This window comes from Lepus europaeus, chromosome 9 (assembly GCF_033115175.1).
Source record: "Lepus europaeus isolate LE1 chromosome 9, mLepTim1.pri, whole genome shotgun sequence".
NCBI lineage: Eukaryota > Metazoa > Chordata > Mammalia > Lagomorpha > Leporidae > Lepus > Lepus europaeus.
Window position 1 is genome coordinate 24,250,812 of NC_084835.1, and position 20,073 is coordinate 24,270,884.

Below are 20,073 nucleotides of genomic sequence, written 5' to 3' on the forward strand. Positions count from 1 at the left end.
CCACAGTCCCAGGGCAGCCGACCCTCGCCTCGGGTTCCTGCGAAGCCCAGCCGCTTCCCCCGCCCTCGGGTCTGAGCACCTGAGGCCGTCGGACACCTGGCGGGCAGCGCGGCAGCCGCCTCACCTGTCGGCCGAGCCGCGGTTCCAACCAAGTCTGCCCGAGGCCCGTGGGGCCGAGGCGGGGCCGGCCCCGGGGGCGGGGCTCCCGGAGGCGCCGCGTCCAGGGCCCGCCCTTCCCAGCCCGGCGCCCACACCTCGTCCCCAGTGGCCCAGGGTGGCCCGGGCCACGCGAACAGGCCGAAGCCCTTGCATGCCGTTCCTCCAGGCGGGCTGGGGTCAGGGTGAGACGCGGGCGCAGGACAACCTTGGCTCCCCCTGTGAAGCAACTCCTTAGACGCCGGTGTCCACTGCGCGGGGAGCAGTGACCAGGTTGGGTGGAAGACCAGAGGGGTGGCATGGGGATGGGGGAGGAGTGTCCCCGCGCAAGGGCACAGCCTTCAGGGCGCCTGTGCTGAGTTGTCACGGGCAAGAAGGTGTGAGATGTAGGTGTGCTGGACTCCCCCCACCTCTGGGCAGGAGCTTCGTGAGCACTTGGTGACTGGGAGGAAGTAGAACACGAACACGGGGCCGCCACACCCAGTGCTTGCAGGACACAACGCCCGAGGCAACATAAAAGTCACTCCCCTCCCAGACCAAAACTGGCCCGGAAATGAATAAACACCCAGCAAAAAACACGGGGCGGTTCCCGTCAACACGTCCAAGGATGGTCACGCGGGGTAAAATTGAAATGAAACGGCCCCAGCATATGCCTAGAAACATGAGAGATTTCTGGGGGCTGGGAGGAGGCTTCACAAGCCTTTCAGGGTCGCTCCACTTTTTGGGGTGGCGAGTGCACTAGTCATCAGTTGGTTCTCTGCTGCCACCGTGTGGCCACACGGATAGCTGCCTCCAGGCTGGCGCCCCTCTCAGGCGGCCTCGGTCCTCAACAGCAGGGGTCCTCAGGAGCATCCCTTCCCACCTCCCCTTCTGCGGGCTCTGCAGGAGAGAGCAGGCAAGACGCCGCAGGGGTGCGGGTAGGAGTCAGTTAGTGGAACCTGAGGTGCCAAGTATAAGCTCCTCTCCAAGGTAAACTCACCAGATGCAGTCCACTGCTGGCTTAGCACCTGCCCAACTGCCCTGGCGTCTGTCACCGTGAACGCATCCTGGCCCCCCTCACCCTGCTTGGGCTCCTAGTTCTCTGAACATAGCTCCAAGAGACTAGGCTTCCTTCTGCAACTCAGAGATCACCTTAGTAGCGGGGGTTGGGGGGAATAGGGTGTGTCTCTAACTACAATATCCCGCAGCTTTAAAGGTCTCCCCACTGCCAGACTTTTACCTGGAGTTTGAAGAACCCGCAGTTCTGCCATAAGCCAGTTCTTCCAGGTTGTTCATCAGGTCCCTCCCATCACACATGCTGACTCCTATACTAGGAGCACCTTCCCTGTTCTCCTGGCATCTCACCCCGATCCCCAAACAGGTACACCCACACTTGCAGGTGCTTATTGTTCTAGGTACGCACACTTTTGTGTGAGGGTTCCTGTCACTGTCAAAAATAGATGCTGAGCTCCAGAGAGGCTGCAAACCCTCCGGGGATCATGGCAGCCAACAGAGGTACTCAGGGGCTCCCCAGCAGAACATCAGTAGCAGTCACCTGGTATGGCATGACTCTGGCCCCAGGGGCAGGGGTTTGCTGTCCTGACCAGGAGCAAGGAGAGGGACACCAGCAGCAAACAGGCAGATGGAAGAGCCAGGACATATGTGTAGGGTGAATGGCACCCACCAAGCTGTGACTGCTCCCCAAGGGCTTTGGAATCTGGGTAGGTGACCTGCAACCAAGCACACATTCCAATGTGATCCAGACTGGGGCCCAGGGCAGGGCCATTTCCAGCACAGTAAGTACAACTGTCCCAGTGCTGCCTTGGTGTATCTCACCCACACAGCCACATTCTCCAGCATGGGTTGGTTTAAGTGGCAAAAAAATCCTGGCCTAACTCTCAGACTGCATGAGGCTGATCCTGACAGTCAAGACCACATTCAGCACAGGGTTTGTCCCCACAACTACTCCCTAGATCTTTCATTACCCACACACAATGAGACAGTTAGGCTGTGGCAAACCGGGAGAGCCCCCTGGCAGCACTGTGCCTTGGACTCTGCCTAAAGAAGGTTGCCTGGGAGAGTGACTGGAGCTGGTCCTTCACTGCTGTGCCTCCTGGAACTTGCCCAGGGCCCCACGTGCATCTGGCCATGCCATGGCAGGGGACAGGGTGACCAGGGAGGTGCCATGTTCCCACTGGCACTGGCCTTTACTCCTGCCTTTCTCAGACCCCCCAGCTCATTCTTGGGCACCATCCTGAGCAACACACTGGCTGAGGTAGGGGAGCTGAGGGAGAAAGCCCTCTCATGGGAAGGTCTGCGCAGTTTCCCAGAGGCCTGTGCTACAGCGAGGCTGGACACTGAATCTTCCTGGGTCGAACACAGACGCCTCACCAAGGCCTCCTTCCCATGCTGGGGCTCAGGTTTCCCACACTTGACCATTTCTTTCGCCCTCAGTTCAGCCACAGCCAGGCTCCAAGGTGGCTGGGTGGTCTTCAGGGGTGCAGCTGGAGGCCCCATCCAGGGATGAGACAGAGGCAGGTGTCAGGGTTTGGAGGGGAGGAGGCCAAGGGCAAGGCAGTAGAGCCCTTTACATACGGCTGAACCAAAACACCCCCAGCCCAGGGAACAACTGTGAATGTTGAGTTTGATGCTGGTGTAAGGGTAGGGGGAGAGGGCCTCAAACGTGCACACACTCCTATGTAGGACAAAGCATGCACAGTGGCTAGCGACGAGGATCTAGCATCTGTGAGTGAGAGTGGACAGGTGAAGGAACTAGAGACAGGCCTCCACAAGTGTCTTTCCCAAAGCACTTTAATGCACACACCAACCACAGTCCCTGCCTGCTGGCTGGGCAAGAGAGGCCAGCCCCATCTGTAGGCTTCCATGGCTTCCCAGGCATTCCCATCAATAGGTGAGGGGTGTGAGGATGAAGAGGCGGTCTTCCTCTTTGCGGATCCAGCGCATCAGCTTATGGATGGCACTGACAGCTGACGCCTTGGTCCCCAGGGGGCTGTAGCACATGTAGAGCTCAAAGGCGCCTGTCACCTGGAGGAGGGGGAAAAGTGTGGTCATTTAGGTTGGGCATCCTTGTGGCCTCTACCAGGGACCTCCGTGAAGCCCAGCCCATCCCAGGGCCACCTTACCCAGGCCAGGAGGTTCTCGTTGGGGCCCGTGTAGTAGATGGTCTTGAGTGGGCGGGAGGCATTGTGGGCGCGGCTGTGCAGGTACTGGTAGAGGCCCAGCAGCCGCTCCTGCTCTTCCTCACTGGTATACGGGGCCTCAATCTCAGGGCTGCAGGTGGGGTAGTGGGTTCGCAAAGGAGTGACTTCCATTGCCCTCTCTGGAGATCTAGAATCACCTATTCCTAGCCAGGGAGATGCCACCATGTGTCCTACCCTCCAGATGCTCCCCTAGGACACGGCGTTTTCTTCCTACCACAGAAGACTGCCCAGACAGGGCTGTACCTATCCAGACCGAAGCCCTGCCTCCTCCCATCTCCAACCCCCAAGTTCAAGGTCTTTGGTCACCCCTGGAGAGGCCAAGGTGAGTTCGGGCATCTAAGAGTGACAGGTCTGGAGTAGCGAAATGGTGAGCTGGGAATCCTCTGGGGCAACAGGTGGGAAAAGGAGGACAGGAGCTGCCTTGTCTCCCCAGCCCCTCCGCTGATAGAGGCAGCAGCACCCTGGACTGCATCAAAATGACCCAGTGTTGCTCCAGGCCTAGGGAGACTGCCTGGTCCAGCCTCCTTCCTTGGGTACACTGGGCATTTCCAGGCCTTCCGGATAGTGAAGAAGAGAGGTATATGCCCGTGGGATGATGAGAAGTCTGGGTCCCTGGCGCCAGAGTGAAGCAGACACAGCATGGCAGTCCACTCCCACAGGGAGGGGCAGCTTCAGGGCCGCATCCTAGGATCAGGATCAATTGGCTCCCCGCTCCCCACACCCCAGTCTCCCTGAAGTATTGCCCCCGTGGCCCTCCCTCACCTGGTGAAGAGTCCTGAGCTCTTTGACTTATAGAGGAAGTGACGCAGGTCAGGGACGCCCACTTGCGCCACACTGTAATGGGGCGTGCGCAGCGCCTCCCGCAGTGCCAAGTGAGCTCCGCGCTTGCGAAGGCGCTCCTGGAAGCGTCGGCGGCAGTCAGAGACGGCAAAGAAGTCCTCACGGTCGGTGGAGACCAGCAGCAGGCAGAGGTCGGTGTCAGGCTCCAGGTAAGAGATGTGTGCGTGGAAAAAGCCGGCCGCGTTGAATTTGGGCAGGCACACAGGTGTCCAGGCCTCGCCCTCGCGGAAGGAGGAGGAGGAGCTAATGAGGTTGAACAGCAGGTGCAGGTCAATGGGGTGCAGGAATTGGTCCTTGCGGCGCACCAGGGCCACGAGCTGGTTGCGGGCCAGCAGGATGGAGAAGACCAGGCTGCGCGCGCGCGCCTGCTGCAGGCTGGCACTCACGGCATCGCGCACGGCCGCAGCCAGAGGCAGGCAGCGCGCCGCCCCCATCAGGAAGCTGGGGTCTCGCGCCATGAGCTGCAGCAGGTTGTCGGTGATGCGCTCGGACCCGGAGAGCAGGCGCCGCAGGTCGTAGTTCTGCTTCTGCTGGAAGATGTGGCTCAGCTGCGCCCCGGTGAGCAGGCTCAGGATCTGGTAGTAGATGTAGAGCAGCTCCTGCGCGAGCTCCTGGGCGGACTGCCGCGTGCGGGCCACCGCCACCAGCACCAGGGGGCTCCGGCGCACAAACACTACCTTGTAGCCATCTGAGGGTGGGGCAGGGGTGGCAGCCTCAGCCCCTCTCCCAGAAGACGGATTGGCCTTTCCCAGCTCCCTGGGAGCCCCATTTTCCTCTGCATCCCTTCACCTTCCACATTCTTTGCTAGCTCAGAGCTCTGCTCCCAGTAGGGGTTTATAGGACATTGCGGATTAAAAAACAACAGCCCATCACCCAGTTCCCCTAAGGGCTCAGGGCTTGTCCCTGTCACACACTGGCATCCCCTGATGCCCTGGAAGCTCCTGAGAAAAACACACATTCTTACGTGGGGCCCAAGACCTGGGTCTGTGGTTGTTTTTGGTCACCTCCCCAGGCGGTTCTCACCCTCTCCGATGGCAAGGCCCGCGGCCGGGCAGCCTCTGGCCCTTACCATAGTCCCATGTGGCCAGCGGTGAGAGGGACCTGTCCTCTGTCGTGGCCAGGGGAGCCCTCCCCAGCCCCTCTCCAGGTGGCTCACCTGCATGGATGGAGCGGATGGCGTTCTTGTCTGCCTCGAGGAAGGATACCAGGGCCACCATGACCCCCATAGTGCTGGAGAGTGCCTCCTCAGACCCATAGCGGGAGTACACAGGCTTCCCTGCCTCGCTCAGCACGAAGACGTGCTTCTGGTGCAGGCGCCAGGCCTCCGCAGCGTCCTCCTCACCCCCCTCGTCTGTGCCCTCCCTCGGGGGCTCCGTGGCGGCTCGCCCAGCTGCCCCTGGGGGTTCTGGCCAGTCCTCAGAGCTTCCTGGCAGCATCTCCTCCTGCAGGTCACGGGCCACACCCGTCAGCTGGGTGCTGAGCTCGCTAAAGTCCTGGCTGATCTGGCGCATGTCTGCAGGCAGTGGTGGGGGACCCCCAGCACCCTCCTTGGGGCTGTCCCCAGAAGCTGCCCCATCCTCTGACTCAGTCAGGTCCTCGTAGGAACGGGCATGGACGAACATGGCACCCTCCTGCCCAGCACCTGTAGGCCAAAAGCACTGGTGCTTAGAGGTGGCTGCTGGCAGACGCTCTCACCAGCAAGGTGTCTACCTTGGTCACTTCAGCAGGACTGCCTGTCCTAGAAGGGTCAGGAGGACGGCCTGACCTGACGGGGCCAACCACTATCCCCTCCTGCCACTGTCTGCCACGGGCCATGCTTCTTGGTGACGGTCAGACCACCAGTCTCCTCCCATCACACCAAAATCAGACCCAGACCCCTCATGGCAGCAGTGGCAGTTGGCAGTGCCTACCTCTCTCGCTCCCATCCTGCTGCCCGCCCCCTTGCCCCCCACCTGCTCTCTGGACACCCTCAGCATGCCCCCACCTATCTCAGGAGCTCTGTCCCTGCTGGCTGGATGCTTGTCACACAAGGAAGCTCCTCCTCTCCTAACCTCCAACCCCAGGCACCTGATCACCTCTCCCTCTGTGACTTCCTTGTGGCCCCTGCCAGTTACTCCCCTCCTCCTCAGTGCAACAGTTGCCCCCAGAGGAGGAGACCTGGTTGTGCACTGCTGTATGCCCAGAACCTCGCCTGTGGCTGGAGCCCCTCCCGCATGCAGTGAATCTCCCTCCCCTACTGGCCCCGGGCCTCGGCTCCTGGCTGACTCCACTGTAAGGGCTCTGCTAGCCTGGGGCTCTCCCGGCAGCGCCTGTGCTAGTCTTCCTCTGCCGATGGCAGATAGATTTTTGAGTCTCCAGGATGAGTTCAGCATTGTTTCAGGCCTTAAGTATATGACTGCCCCATGGTCAAAGAGCTCATTATCTCATGGAAGAGAAAAATGGACAATACATACATAAAATTACAAAATAATTTTATGCATCCCATATAGTGCGTGCTCAGGGCAAGCCTATCTTATGCCATTTAAGCAGAGAGCTGAAGAGGGGAGAAGGAGCCAGAGCGGTGCTCTGTAGACACAGGAAACAGGAGGAGAGCCCACAGTGGCAGCCAGAGGTCAGCGCAACGTGAAGTGAGAGGAAGGCCAGATGCAGACGGGGCCCAGCTCCCTACGGGAGCCCCAGCACAACTAAACACATGTACGGATGAGTAGGAAGGAAAGAGTGGCTGGGGATCCCAGGTCCCGGGGGGCTGCTCCAGCTCTCAGCTGGCTGGGGCAGCACACTCTGCCCATACCTGGCTCCATCCCCTGGGCCATTCCTGGGGTGGGGCTCTCTGCTCTCTCCACATTCTGTCCATCAGAAGGAGCCAAAGTGCCATCAGGGCATTCGCTGCTTCTCTTCCTCGGCATATCAGCAGCCATCCTTGGGGCTCTCCTGTGGGGCAAACAAATGATCACCAGGGGCTATGGGGAAGTGCTACTGGCAGTGTCACTGGCATAATGGACAGCGGTCAGTACAGGAAAAGTATCCGTTACTAGGACCCCACTAACACAAATCCCTGGGGAATGGGTGTTGCGTATTCCCTTCTAAAAGATTAAGTATTGAGGCCGGTATTGTGGTGTACTGGGTTAAGCCACTAGCTGCAGTGCTGGCATCCCATATGAACACCAGTTCCAGTCCCAGCTGCTCCACTTCGATCCAGCTCCCTGCTGATGTGCCTGGGAAAGCAGCATAGGATGGCCTAAGTCCCTGGGCTCTTGTGCCCACGTAGGAGACCTGGGGAAGCACCTAGCTCCTGGCTTCAATCTGGCCCAGCTCCAGCTGTTGCAGCCATTTGGGGTGTGAAGACATCTCTCTTTCTCCCTTTCTCTGTAACTGCCTTTCAAACAAAATAAATAAATCTTTAAAATAAATAAATAGATAAATAAATAAAAATTAAGTATCTTGTTCCTTTTCTACAGTCATTATAGAAAACTTGGCAAACACAGACAAATATAAAGAAAAGTTACCATTATCCTACCACTTAGCATCTTTTTTAGTGTATGCAGATACTACAAAAAGTTAGTGGAAATACAGAATTAACAGTTAAATTTAGGGGATGGCATGGTGGCATAGTGGGTTAAGCTGCTGCTTGAGACATTGGCATCAAAGTGCCGGTTTGAGTTCTGGCTGCTCTGCTTCAAATCCAGTTCCCTGCTAATACGCCTTGTAAAGTAGTAGAAGATGGCCCAAGTGTTTGGGCCCCTACCACCTACTGGGAAACCCAGATGGGGTTCCAGGCTCCTGGCTTTGGCTTGGCCCAGCCCCAGTCATTGCAGCCATTTGGAGAGTGAACCAACAGATTAAATATATCTCCCTCCCTCTTTAAAAATTTATTTGAAAGGCATAGTTACACACACACACACAGAGAGAGAAAGAGAGAGAGAGAGAGAGAGAGAGAGAGAGAGAGAGAGAGATCTTCCATCTGCTTGTTCACTCCTCAAATGGCTGCAACAACTGGAGATGGGCCAGATTGAAGTCAGGAGCTAGGAGCTTCCTCCAGGTCTCCTACGTGGGTGCAAGGACCCAGGGACTTGGGCCATCCTATGCTGCTTTCCCAGGCACTTCAGCAGGGATCAGCAAGATCAGAAGTGGAGCAGCCGGGACCTGAACTAGCACCCAAATGAGATGCTGGCACTTCAGACAGCGGCTTTACTTGCTCGCTACACCACAGCACCAGTCTGTCTGTCTGTCTGTCTCTTTCCACCCCCCCCCATGTTTCTCCCTGTGTGTCACTTCACCTTTCAATAAATAAATAATTTTTTTAAAAAGTAAGTTTAATGTGGTACAATAAAACTTGAAATCTATGAATATAAGAAGCCTTCAAAAAGTTCATGGAGGGGCAGGCATTTAGCCTAGTGATTAACATGCTAGTCAAGACCCCTCTATGGGGGTCAGTGCTGTGGCACAGCAGGTTAAAGCCCGGCCTGCAGTGCTGGCATCCCATACAGGCACCGGTTTGAGTCTTGGCTGCTCCACTTCCGATCCAGTTCTCTGCTGTGGCCTGGGATAGCAGTAGAAGATGGCCCATATTCTTGGGCCCCTGCACCCACGTGGGAGACCCAGAAGAAGCTCCTGGCTCCTGGCTTCGGATCGGCGCATCTCCGGTTGTTGTGGCCATCTGGGGAGTGAACCAGTGGATGGAAGACCTCTCTCTCTCTCTCTTTCTCTCTCTGCCTCTCCTCTCTCTAACTGTGACTTTCAAATAAATAAATAAATCTTAAAAAAAAAAATCTCTGGATGCATATGGTAGCTCCTGTGTAGCTGCCCAAAACGCTGATTTTTAAGTTCTTCTTACTGTTGTCATCTTTGTTTTAAGCTGTAGAATCTTTTTTTCACATGAATATTTTAGAGAAGCTCAATGTGCAAAACAGATAGGTAGGGAGGCAGGGGCTATATCCTGTTATCTGGCCTGGTGGCCTCTCCTGCATTGAGTCTTGAGCACTACAGGGCAATTGGGAATTGAGCACTGATCAACAGCATCACTGTACAGAGTAGAACCAAAGGAAGACTGCTGGAGAGATTACGAAGAGATTCTGTAGGCCAGTAATCCTATCCCTCAGAATAATCAAGAGTTACAGTTCCTAGCAAGGGTTAGAGCCCATGAGGCAAAGGTATGGGTTGCCTTGTCTGATGATGGATCAAAGTAAAAGGTTGCATGCCCCCAATAAGAACCTGAGGAGGTGGGGCTGGCACTGTGGTATAGCAGGTAAAGCTGCTCTCTGTAGTTCAGGCATCCTATATGGGTGCTGGTTCGAGACCTGGCTGCTCCACTTGTGATCCAGCTCTCTGCCATGGCTTGGGAAAACAGTGGAAGATGGCCCAAATGCTTGGGCCCCTGCGCTCACATGGGAGACCTGGAAGAAGCTCCTAGCTCTTGGCTTCAGACTGACCCAGCTCTGGCCATTGTAGCCATTTGTGGAGTGAACCAGCAGATGGAAGATTTCTCTCTTTCTCTCTGCCTCTACCTCTCTGTAACTCTGCCTTTCGAATAAATAAATAAATCTTAAAAAAAAAAAAAAAAAAAAAAAAAAAGAACCAGAGGAGGCACCGAGAGGAGCAATCCAAAACGACTGAGAGATGCACTGAACCCAGGCCAGTGGGTGCCAAGGAAACTAAGGCATGTCTAGGTCTTGAGCTAGAAGACACAGGTCAAGGCATGGCAGTGTGGGACACCCACAGCCCACGCTGGAGTGGCCGGCATTGAGTCCTGCCTCTGCCTTCTGATCCAGTGTCCTGCTGACGTGCCAAGAAGGCGCAGATGATGACTCCAGTACTTGAGTCCTTGCCGCCCATCAGCAGATCCAGACGGAGTTCCAGGCTCTTGGCTTCACTTGGCCCAACACTGGCTGCTGTGAGCGTTTGGGGAGTGAACCAGCAGATGGAAGATCTCTCTTTCTCTTGCTCTTACACTCTCACTCTGCCTTGCAAATAAATAAAAATGAATACACTTAAAAAAAAAAAAAAAGGCCACATGAGAAGCCTGTAGACTGCAAAGCTATCCTAGAAGCCAGAGATGGCTCTGCACTGCTATGCAGCGTGTCCCCAGAGATTAGTCTGCCCATGCCTGAGCAGCAAGTAAGCTGGGCAGTAGCAGGCTTGCAGCCAGGATTTCTGGACCTGTCTCCTGGACTGGGAGAGGTTTTTTCTGGGGCGAGGGTACAGAACCACTGCCATACATGGCAACACTCAACATTTCCACATCTATTCACCTTCCCATTCTCCTAGTCAACAACTTCATACCTTTCCTCTCCTCACTTTTATCATCTCCTTCCCTCACGCTCACAGAACCATCAACAGGTGACCCTGCCTTCTGTTCCACTGTGGATCCAAAGAGGACTTCCATAAACCGCCACTGCCACCGCCACCGCGCCCCATCTGCCAGCCTTTGTGTCCCCTCTGCTTACTAACGATGAGCTGTTCCTGTGCCTCTGTGGCTAACTCCTCCACGGTGCGCCGGAGCTCAGCCCCGCCCTCCTACACCAGCAGCTGTCCCTCTCTCCTAGATCATCAGTGTCCCCTTACCCCCCACCCCCGTCCATCGCCAACGTGCAGACATTTCCTGTCTTCAAAACACACTCCTGTGGGTGTGTCCACTGTGTGATAGTCACAGAGTTGTACAGACAGTCCCTGACTTACGATGTGTCACCTTTATGATGGTGTGGAAGTGATACACACTCAGTAAACCACACTTTAAATTTTGAATTTCGGTCTTTTCCCAGGCTAGTGACATGCAATCCTACATTCTTTCTTTTTTTTTTTTTTTTTTTTTTTTTTTTTTTAATTTTTGACAGGCAGAGTGGACAGTGAGAGAGAGAGACAGAGAGAAAGGTCTTCCTTTTGCCGTTGGTTCACCCTCCAATGGCCGCCGCGGTAGCGCGCTGCGGCCGGCGCACCGCGCTGTTCCGGTGGCAGGAGCCAGGTGCTTCTCCTGGTCTCCCATGGGGTGCAGGGCCCAAGCACTTGGGCCATCCTCCACTGCACTCCCTGGCCACAGCAGAGAGCTGGCCTGGAAGAGGGGCAACCGGGACAGGATCGGTGCCCCGACCGGGACTAGAACCCGGTGTGCCGGCGCCGCAAGGCGGAGGATTAGCCTGTTGAGCCACGGCGCCGGCCTACATTCTTTCTTGATGCTGGGCCACAGCAGCTCCTAGTCAGACACACAGTCCTGGGTAAACAATTCATACTTAACAGCGTACTGCATTACTGAGCTACGAGCTTAAGTGTATTAAGCTTGTTTTCGACTTACGACTTATGTTATCTCCAACAACAGATTATGGGAACTTAACCCCTTCCTACGTCAAGGAGCTTATTTACTTAGGATTTGTGAACTTGTCTGTATGTTTGTTTTACTCTAATTAAAAAGTTAAAAAAGAAGCCAACTTCCTCTTACCTCTACATTCCTCTTAAGCTACTGCCCCATCTTTCTGCTACTCTTTTTTTTTTAAAGATTTATTTTTCTTGAAAGTCACAGTTACACAGAGAGAGGCGAGGCAGAGAGAGAAAGAGAGAGAGAGAGAGAGAGAGAGAGAGAGAACCACCCGCTGGTTCACTCCCTAGATGGCCACAATGACTGGAGATGAGCCAATCCGAAGCCAGGAGCCAGGAGCTTCTTCTGGGTCTCCCACATGGGGGCAGGGGCCCAAGGACTTGGACCATCTTCTACTGCTATCCCAGGCCACAGCAGAGAGCTGGATTGGAAGTGGAGCAGCCGGGACTCGAACTGTCACCCAAATGGGATGCCGGCACTGCAAGTGGAGCCTTTACCCGCTATGTCACAGTGCTGGCCCGTCTGCTACCCTTTGTAACAAACCAACCCTTCAAAATAGCAAATCATATTTGGAATTTGTTACAGTCAGGTGGGCTAAGCTATGCTGTGTAAGTCATGAGTAGAGGTTGACACACGAAGGCTTACTGCATGCTCACGTGAGCTCTCCTGAGGGTCTGGTAGCAACTCAGAGCTCTCCCTTCCAAGCAGAGATTCAGGACTCCTGCTCTTAGAACTTTACTGACCTGCCTTCGACATCACCTGGCAGTGGAAGACATAGCTAGAGGTGACTAGCAGCTCTTAAACACTTCAGAGAGAGGCCAGTGCTGTGGTACTGTGGGTTAAGGCCATGGCCTGCGGCACCGGCATCCGATATGGGTGCTGATTGTTGTTCCAGCTGCTTCCAATCCAGTTCCCTGCTGCTGCACCTGGGAAAGCAGCCCAGGATGGTCCAACTGGTGGGAGACTAGAGGAGGCTCTCAGCTTTGGCCCGCTCCGGTGGTTGCAGCCATTGGCGGAGAGGGCCAGTGGATGAAAGATCTCTCTCTCTCTCTTTCTCTGGCTCTACCTTTCAAATAAATAAATAAAATTTTAAAAAATAAAATAAAATAAACCTTCATCTACACGTTAATGATTCCAACTTTTATTTCCAGCCCCAATCTCTCTTCTGCCCTCTAGAATTATGCAGATTTAATCATCTACTTGATGTTATCTCAAGGCTATATGCCCCAAACTGAACTCCTGATTGTTCTCTTAAAAAGTTGTGCCTCCCATAATTTTTACCATCTCATTGAAAGGCAATTTCATTCTTTCAGCTGTTCAACAAAAAGCTTGGGAGTCATCCCCTATGCTCTCTTTTCCTCCACACCGGTATACCAAACCACCACCAAACACTCAGTTGCACTTCTGGACACAGGCATACCCAGCAAAATGTCCCGCTAACTAATAATTTCCCCACAGAATGCCTTTTGTTATTTAATATCCAACTATCGCAGCCAGGCTTCAACAGGTCTCCAGTGTTTGTGACCTCCTGGTACCTGTGTATTCTCCCACACTCAGCAGGGCTGACCTAGGAAAACACAGGATGCTGTGAAAATAAAGATATGGGATTTCTGAGGCTAGGTCATAAGAGACATTGTGGTTTCTACTTGCTACCTTGGCTCATTCTTTCCAAGGAAAGCTACTGGCCATGCTGTGAGGACTCTAGGCAGTTCCACAGAAACACCCTCACAGTCATGCAAATGAGACCCCCTGCAAACAGCCAGTGCCAACTCACCCGTCCCATGAGCGAGCTGCCTTGGACACACCTGGTCTAGACCCAGTCAAACCTTCAGATGATTACAACCTCATAGAAGGCCCTGAGCCTGAACCATCCCTAAGCTGCACTCAAAGGGCTGACTCATAGGAACTGTCTGAGAAAATGAATACTGTTGTTTTAGGCTGCTAAGTTTGGGGATACTATGTTACCCCAATAGATAACTAGTATGTCAGACTTATATTGATTCACTAATGTTTACATAGAAAAAAGGTGTATTTACATTATGAAAACTTGATCTAGGAGTGGTTGTCGTGGATGGGGACACCAGCGTCCCATAGAGGAGTGGCCGGGATTCAGCTTCTCGCTCATCTGCCTGGCAGGCAGCAGACGATGGCCCAAGTACTTGGGTCCCTGCCACGCATGAGGGAGACCCAGATGGAGTTCAGCCTGGCCCAGCCCTGGGTGTTTGGGGAGTGAATCAGTAGATGAAAGATCCTTCTCTGTCTCTATGCCTCTCAGGTAAAATTTTTTAAAAATAACCAGAAACAGACACTACGTTAGTGATTCCACACTGAACGGGGCCGGCTTTCGTGGAACAGATTACTGATGTGCAGTGGGAGATGCCTGTCCCCAGAATGTGACCACTTCTCACCTCCAGGACTACCACGTTGGTCCAAGCCACCATTAGCTCTCTAGGAGACTGTTGCAACAATCTCCTAACCAGTCTCCCCACTTCCCAGAGCACTCAAGTGAAACATGTCCTGTCATTCCTCTGCTCACAGCTCAGCATGGGCCCTCCCCTCTCGGCGAGAAGGCCGATTTTCTCACAGTAGAGCACGAGGCTCCACTTGATACCTGGCTCCCCACTAACTGCTTCCGTCTAGCCACACTGGCCTCATGGCTTTCCGCAAGCAACCTGAGTTTCGCTTCAGGACTTTGTCCCTGCTGAACTGCCCGAGCTGTCCCCACCCTCACTTGGCCTATCTCACCGCTGGGGCTAGAAATCCACGAGACTCACTCCCTCACTTCCCGCAGGGTGCTGCTCAAGTGCCACCTTACCAGAGAGGCCCTCCCGCAGGAGCTCTCCTCCTCAGCCCTCCCCCTGGGCTAGTGCTCTGTGCTGAAGATCCCCTTGTGACTGCCACCACTTTCAGAGTGTCAGCACCACATGCAGGAGGAGTCCAGTCAACACTGGGCAGATCAGCATCTTTGGCAGCAAGTAGAAAGATCTGTGAAGAGGCCGGTGCCGTGGCTTAACAGGCTAATCCTTCACCTTGTGGCGCTGGCACACTGGGTTCTAGTCCCGGTCGGGGCGCCGGATTCTGTCCCGGTTGCCCTTCTTCCAGGCCAGCTCTCTACTATGGCCCGGGAAGGCAGTGGAGGATGGCCCAAGTCCTTGGGCCCTGCACCCGCCTGGGAGACCAGGAGAAGCACCTGGCTCCTGGTTTCGGATCAGCACCATGCGCCGGCCGCAGTGGCCATTGGAGGGTGAACCAACGGCAAAAAGGAAGACCTTTCTCTCTGTCTCTCTCTCTCACTATCCACTCTGCCTTTAAAAAAAAAAAAAAAAATCTGTGAAGAACACCCAGGTCCATCACACCTTTGAGGTGGCCTCTGGAAACCCCTCCTAGTGGGGAAGACTTGTCCTTAGACCTCGTCAGGTACAGAGGCTGCAGTCCGTAGGACCTGGATTAACTTGGCTTGGTTTTGAAGGTTTTGGTTTTTTCATCTACAAAATGGGGATGGTGACAGTACTGATTCTTCAGTGAGAGGATTACATGTGATAATTCATGTAATTTGGCTACGTTGGCACAGAGTAGGCATTTATATACTGCTGCCATTAGCACATCACGATTCTTTTTACTTATTAGTCACACCATGTGTGAGTGCATTTACATAGGGATCCAGTCACCTCTGTCCTGTAAATCAGTCCTTTGAGAGTTTGCTCAGTCTGAGCCAGGGGCCCCAGGTAAACAGTCTGGGCAAATGTGAAGCCATGTGAGCTGTGGCCTCAAGTGACCCTCCTGTAATGCCTGGCCACAGAGGTGTGCGTGGGCCTAGGAATAGGCATTCCTCCAGACCAACTGGCTCTTCTCCGGCCCCAGGGTTGTGAGAGTGCACCATTGGCTCTCTGCTACTCTGGGAAGTCTCTCCCAAGTTTAACTCCTTGGTCTGCCGTGTGTCCCTGCTATGTGTTGTTCTGGTTCAAAGACCCAAACAAGGACTACAATGCTTATGCCTCTCCTGAGGGCCCACTCTCCCCTGGTCCCTCGTGGGCTTCATGAGTGGTACCAGCATGATAACTGCATGGGGATCAGAGGGTAGGGTCCGCTGGTGGGAGACAGACGCTGCCTTCACCACAGTTCCTCTGCCAGCTGAGATCATGCAACGCCTTAGCATCTTCCAGCTCAGCCTGGAGGTCTGGGCAAAAGGACCACTCTCTGGAGACTGACCCTGGAAACTCAGGCAAGGGGCCTGAGTGAATCACACCAGAATCCACCCCAGCCCCCACTGCAGCTGCTAGGCAAAGGAAGTCTTTGAGATGCAGCCTCAGATGCCCCTACGGGGACTCCTCTGTAGCAGCATGTCTAGATACCCCCAGAAGTTGCCATCTCTCCTAGAAGCGGCCCCCTGTGCCTGTGCACAATGTCACCAAACAGGTTGGTTCAATGTGCCCTTCCGATATTCCTACCTCCCTCAAGTGGCCCTGGAGCAGGCTGAGCCTTGCAAGAGCCCCTCCCTACTGGCTCTCCACCACCCTTACTCCTCTCCCCGCTCGCTCGTCGGACAATGCTGCATCCTGCCTTGACCCTCTGGGGAGTGGCCTATCTGGGAGGCTGTGCTGTAGCCGCTTAGCACTAAGCCAGTCACTCCATGCTGCGAGCCTAGCCTGGTCCCTGCCATCTCTGGTGGCCACTCCCCTCCCTGACAAAGGCTGTTCACGCTCCCCTAGGGAACTCCAGCCCAGAGAAGAGTGGCTCACCCAGGACAAGGCGCAGCCCACTTATCTGGCCCAGTGCACCCTTGAGAACAAAGTCCCAAAGTCCCAAGACCCAAGACCCAGCTCCTGCCCTCTCACCCTACAAGTCACCTCTGTCATTTTTTGAGAGGACTCAGGGCTGAACATGTGTGTGTTGGCGAGTGAATCCGATCTGACCACTGTCCCCTACCGGACGTCAACCTCTCGGCCAAAGGATGGGCTCCAGGCCTCGCTTTTTGCATTTCCCAGCTGGGGGCCAGCCGCTGAGGGACTCCAGGGAGACCCAGTCCTTCTATCGGAACTGGTACCGGAGACGTCAGGAACCCCCAATCTTCAAGTCCCTCCCTCCAAAGATGACAGCTCTCCAGTCTCCTGCGCCCCCAGGTCACGTGGGTTGGCAGACAGACTCACCTGTTTCTTCGGGAGGGCCCAGGACGCGCACGGGGTGCAGGTCACTGCTCTCCGCCGGACCCCCGGAGGAGTGGGGGTGTCCGGCCGGGCTCGGCCTGGGGCCGCAGAGTCGCGGGGCCAAGGCCCCCTGCGGACACGGACATGGCCACAGCAAGCGGCACGAGCCCTCCCGCTGCCCCCCACCCGTCCGCCAGCGCAGGGAGACAGCCTTTGCCGGCCTCTCGCCGCCGAGGCCCGGCTCCAGCCGCTCGGCCCGACCTGGCCCGCCCCCGGGGTGCATTGTGGGAAATGTAGTCTGCGGTGCTCGGCCGCCTGCGGCGCCGCTGGGACTGTGCGCGGCCGCTGAACCCGGCCGAGCCCTGGTCGCGGCACGCCTCGCCCTGCATCGCCGTCTCACCTGTCCCGAAAGCCCGGGCGCCTCCCCGGAGCCCAAACCCCCGCGCGGACCGCAGACCTGGACCGTCGGACCCCTCGGTCCAAGCCCACTGGAGGTTTATTCCAAGGGAGAGAAAAGGGCGCTGGTGCGGTTTTCCCCAGGGGCAGTGAAAGGGCAGTGCCCGTGTCGGGCCGGATAAATGTCGTTAGTGGGCCCAGCCACAGGGGCCGTGTAGGATGTGGGCATGTGCGAAAACCGAATTAGCCCGTTACTTAAAAAAAAAAAAAAAAAGTTTTTTAACCACGTTTTAGAATGCCATTTCTCAACTCTGGCTGCATATAGGGAACTTTTTAAAAAGCAGTAATGCCTGGACACCCTCCCTGGAGATAAAGATTGGATTGGGCTGGGTTGAGGGTGAGGGTGGGTGGGGAACTAGGCACTGGTAGTGCTTTAGGAGCTCCCCAGGCGATTTGCCAGAGCAAAGAGCCTCTGTTTGTCATTTCCTAGAAGCCAAACAATAAAACAACAGGCTTCCCCAAATGGCCCTTGTTTTTGGTGAACAGTTGAAAGAAGCAAAATTAGAGATTGACCAAAACAGTGCTCACCTTTTTCTCTGAAGCAACTAATTTGTAGCCTCGTGTTAATTCTCCCAACAGCTCTGTGATGAAGAAAAATTCTGAAATCACCATTACAATGCTCCCTTCCACTCCAACAGGTACCCCCAAGGCAGTCCCCTGTCCCCTCTGTGCCCCACACTGGAGCTGGGGAAGCGCTCTGCCTGCCCTGAGCGTCTCCTGGTGGCTTGGGGTGGCTGCCCCACAACAGGGGCCTGTGGCTGATGGCTTTGCGTGGAGCTCTCTAGTCCCCTCCGCCCCCCCCCCCCCCCCCCCCCCCCGGTTAGTAAGAACCTGTGAAAAAAAGCCCTGATCATCATTCGTTCCCTTGGGATGGAGAGGAGGCTGGAACTAAACCTCTCCAATCACCGTGAGTTGGTATTTTCTCTCCTCACTAGCTCAGGAACCCAGCTTCCCTCCTTTCGGGTAAATTTAATTTATACAGCTTTGCTCACATTATTATGTTCTAAGTTTAAGCCAAGAAGACCTTATAGTCTCTGTGCGTCATTAACCAGAAGTTACATTCCCACAGAACTGCCATAGGAGGCAAGTCAAAAGTCTTCTGCCTAATCAGACCTCTTGACCATCTCCATGTTGACATCCATTAGCTCCCCCATAGTACTGTCACCTGCGAGTATTACAACTACTTAGCAAAGCAAGTGGCTGTGTATCTATCTGCATGTGGTTGACGTTTGTGCCTAGGACACACTCACAAAACAAACCATGTCACTACTACTGACAGCCTTTTAAAAAAAATATTTACTTATTTGAAAGAGTTACACAAAGGGCCAGTGCTGTGGTGCAGCAGGTTAATGCCCTGGCCTGAAGCACTGGCATCCCATATAGGCACTGGTTTGAGACCTGGCTGCTCCACTTCCTATCCAGCTCTCTGCTACGGCCTGGGAAAGCAGTAGAAGATGGCTCAAAGCCTTGGGCCCCTGCACCTGCATGGGAGACCTGGAAGAAGCTCCTGGCTCCAGGCTTCAGATCGGCACAGCTCTGGCTGTTGTGGCCGATTGGGGAGTGAACCAGAGGATGGAAGATTCTCTCTCTCTCTTTTTTCTTTCTCTCTCTCTGCCTCTCCTCTCTCTGTGTAACTCTGACTTTCAAATAAATAGATAGATAGATAAATCTTTTTAAAAAACAAAGAGTTACACAGAGAGAGGAAGACACACAGACACACACACACACACATCTTACTCTCCAAATGGCTACAAATGCTGGAGATGGGCCAGGCCGAAAGCAGGAGCCTGGCACTTCTTCCAGGTCTCCCACGTGGGTGCAGGGGCCCAAGCACTTGAGCCATCCTCTGCTGCTTTCCCAGGTGCATCACCAGGGAGCTGGATCAGAATTGGATCAGGCCGGCACCACGGCTCACTTAGCTAATCCTCTGCCTGTGGCGTCGGCACCCCAGGTTCTAGACCCAGTTGGGGTGCCGGATTCTGTCCCAGTTGCTCCTCTTCCAGTCCAGCTCTCTGCTGAGGCCCGGGAGGGCAAAGGAGGATGGCCCAGGTGCTTGGGTCCTGGTTTCGGATCAGCGCAGCACGCTGGCCGTAGCAGCCATTTGGGGGCTGAACCAACAGAAGAGGAAGACCTTTCTATCTCTCTCTCTCTCACTGTCTAACTCTGCCTGTCAAAAAAAAAAAAAAAAAAAGGAGTGGAGCAGCCAGGTCTCGAACCAGCACCACCCCTATGGGATGCCAGTATTGCAGGCTGTAGCTTTACCAGCTACACACATACTGAAAATCTTAAGGTTGTTATTAAAACTTTGTTTTAACCCCATATGTTGACTTACACTTGAATATTGGGGCCCTTTCCTATGGATCACCTTTCGCTGATGAAATTCCAAAATACATACATCATCCTGTTTTGGAATAATGCACCTCACTCCCATAATGGCTCTACTGTTCTATAGGATGCTGCTTTGAGCCTTGGACTTTGCACTCTCACAGGATTTGCTGCCATGCACCTCCTGGAGTCCTCCAGGCGGGGGCTCCTGAAAGCCTCAGTTTTCTGTTTTGTCTGTTCTGGTGGTCACAGGATCTCTGCAATAAAGTGGTGAGCACCAGCGGGGGCTGGAGCAAGTGAGGCCTCTTTCTCTTCCCCAGATTTCTATTCTTTCATAGCTTTAGTGGAGATTTCAGAACCTGAAGAACTGTGAGGTTGTGACAAGTGTTTCCTGAGGCTGGGCTCTGTTGCCGGCCCTGTTGCTATCTTACTTGTGTGATTTGGGGCAAATTTTTTTTTTTTGGATAGGTAGAGTTATAGACAGTGAGAGAGAGAGAGAGAGAGAGAGAGAGAGAGAGAAAGGTCTCCGCTTCGTTGGTTCACTCCCAGATGGCTGCGCTGATCCAAAGCCAGGAGCCAGGTGACTCTTCCTGGTCTTCAGGGCAAATTCTTTAATGACTCAGCGTCTTTAGTAGTTTCCCCCTCA

The 20,073-nt window shown here is 54.5% G+C and overlaps 1 protein-coding gene across 5 annotated transcripts; it reads right to left on the minus strand.

Moving 5' to 3' along the window:
* Window positions 1–2,925: 2,925 nt before the first annotated feature.
* Window positions 2,926–16,882, minus strand: MON1A (MON1 homolog A, secretory trafficking associated). Of its 5 annotated transcripts, none has more exons than XM_062200909.1 (6): window positions 16,650–16,882; window positions 6,988–7,127; window positions 5,353–5,838; window positions 4,119–4,884; window positions 3,279–3,426; window positions 2,926–3,180 (listed from the first exon to the last, which is right to left on the minus strand). In XM_062200909.1, exons 2-6 carry the CDS (start codon window positions 7,112–7,114, stop codon window positions 3,040–3,042), a joined length of 1,668 nt encoding a protein of 555 aa, XP_062056893.1. In that variant the 5' UTR covers window positions 7,115–7,127; window positions 16,650–16,882; the 3' UTR covers window positions 2,926–3,039. The 5 variants fall into 5 exon arrangements, with proteins under 5 accessions (XP_062056893.1, XP_062056894.1, XP_062056897.1 ...); XM_062200910.1 differs by lacking the exon at window positions 16,650–16,882 and adding an exon at window positions 12,246–12,532; XM_062200911.1 differs by lacking the exons at window positions 2,926–3,180; window positions 16,650–16,882 and adding an exon at window positions 9,913–10,090 and having other exon boundaries at window positions 3,413–3,499.
* Between the last annotated feature and the right edge of the window lie 3,191 nt (window positions 16,883–20,073).

Excerpts from the sequence above, each read along its gene's own strand:
- MON1A (XM_062200909.1), bottom strand. The coding sequence starts at position 7,114 with ATGGCTGCTGATATGCCGAGGAAGAGAAGCAGCGAATGCCCTGATGGC. Across the intron at positions 3,427-4,118 it reads AGCTCAGGACTCTTCACCAG|CCCTGAGATTGAGGCCCCGT; the intron begins GTGAGGGAGGGC and ends CCCCACCTGCAG. Across the intron at positions 3,181-3,278 it reads ACGAGAACCTCCTGGCCTGG|GTGACAGGCGCCTTTGAGCT; the intron begins GTAAGGTGGCCC and ends CCCCTCCTCCAG.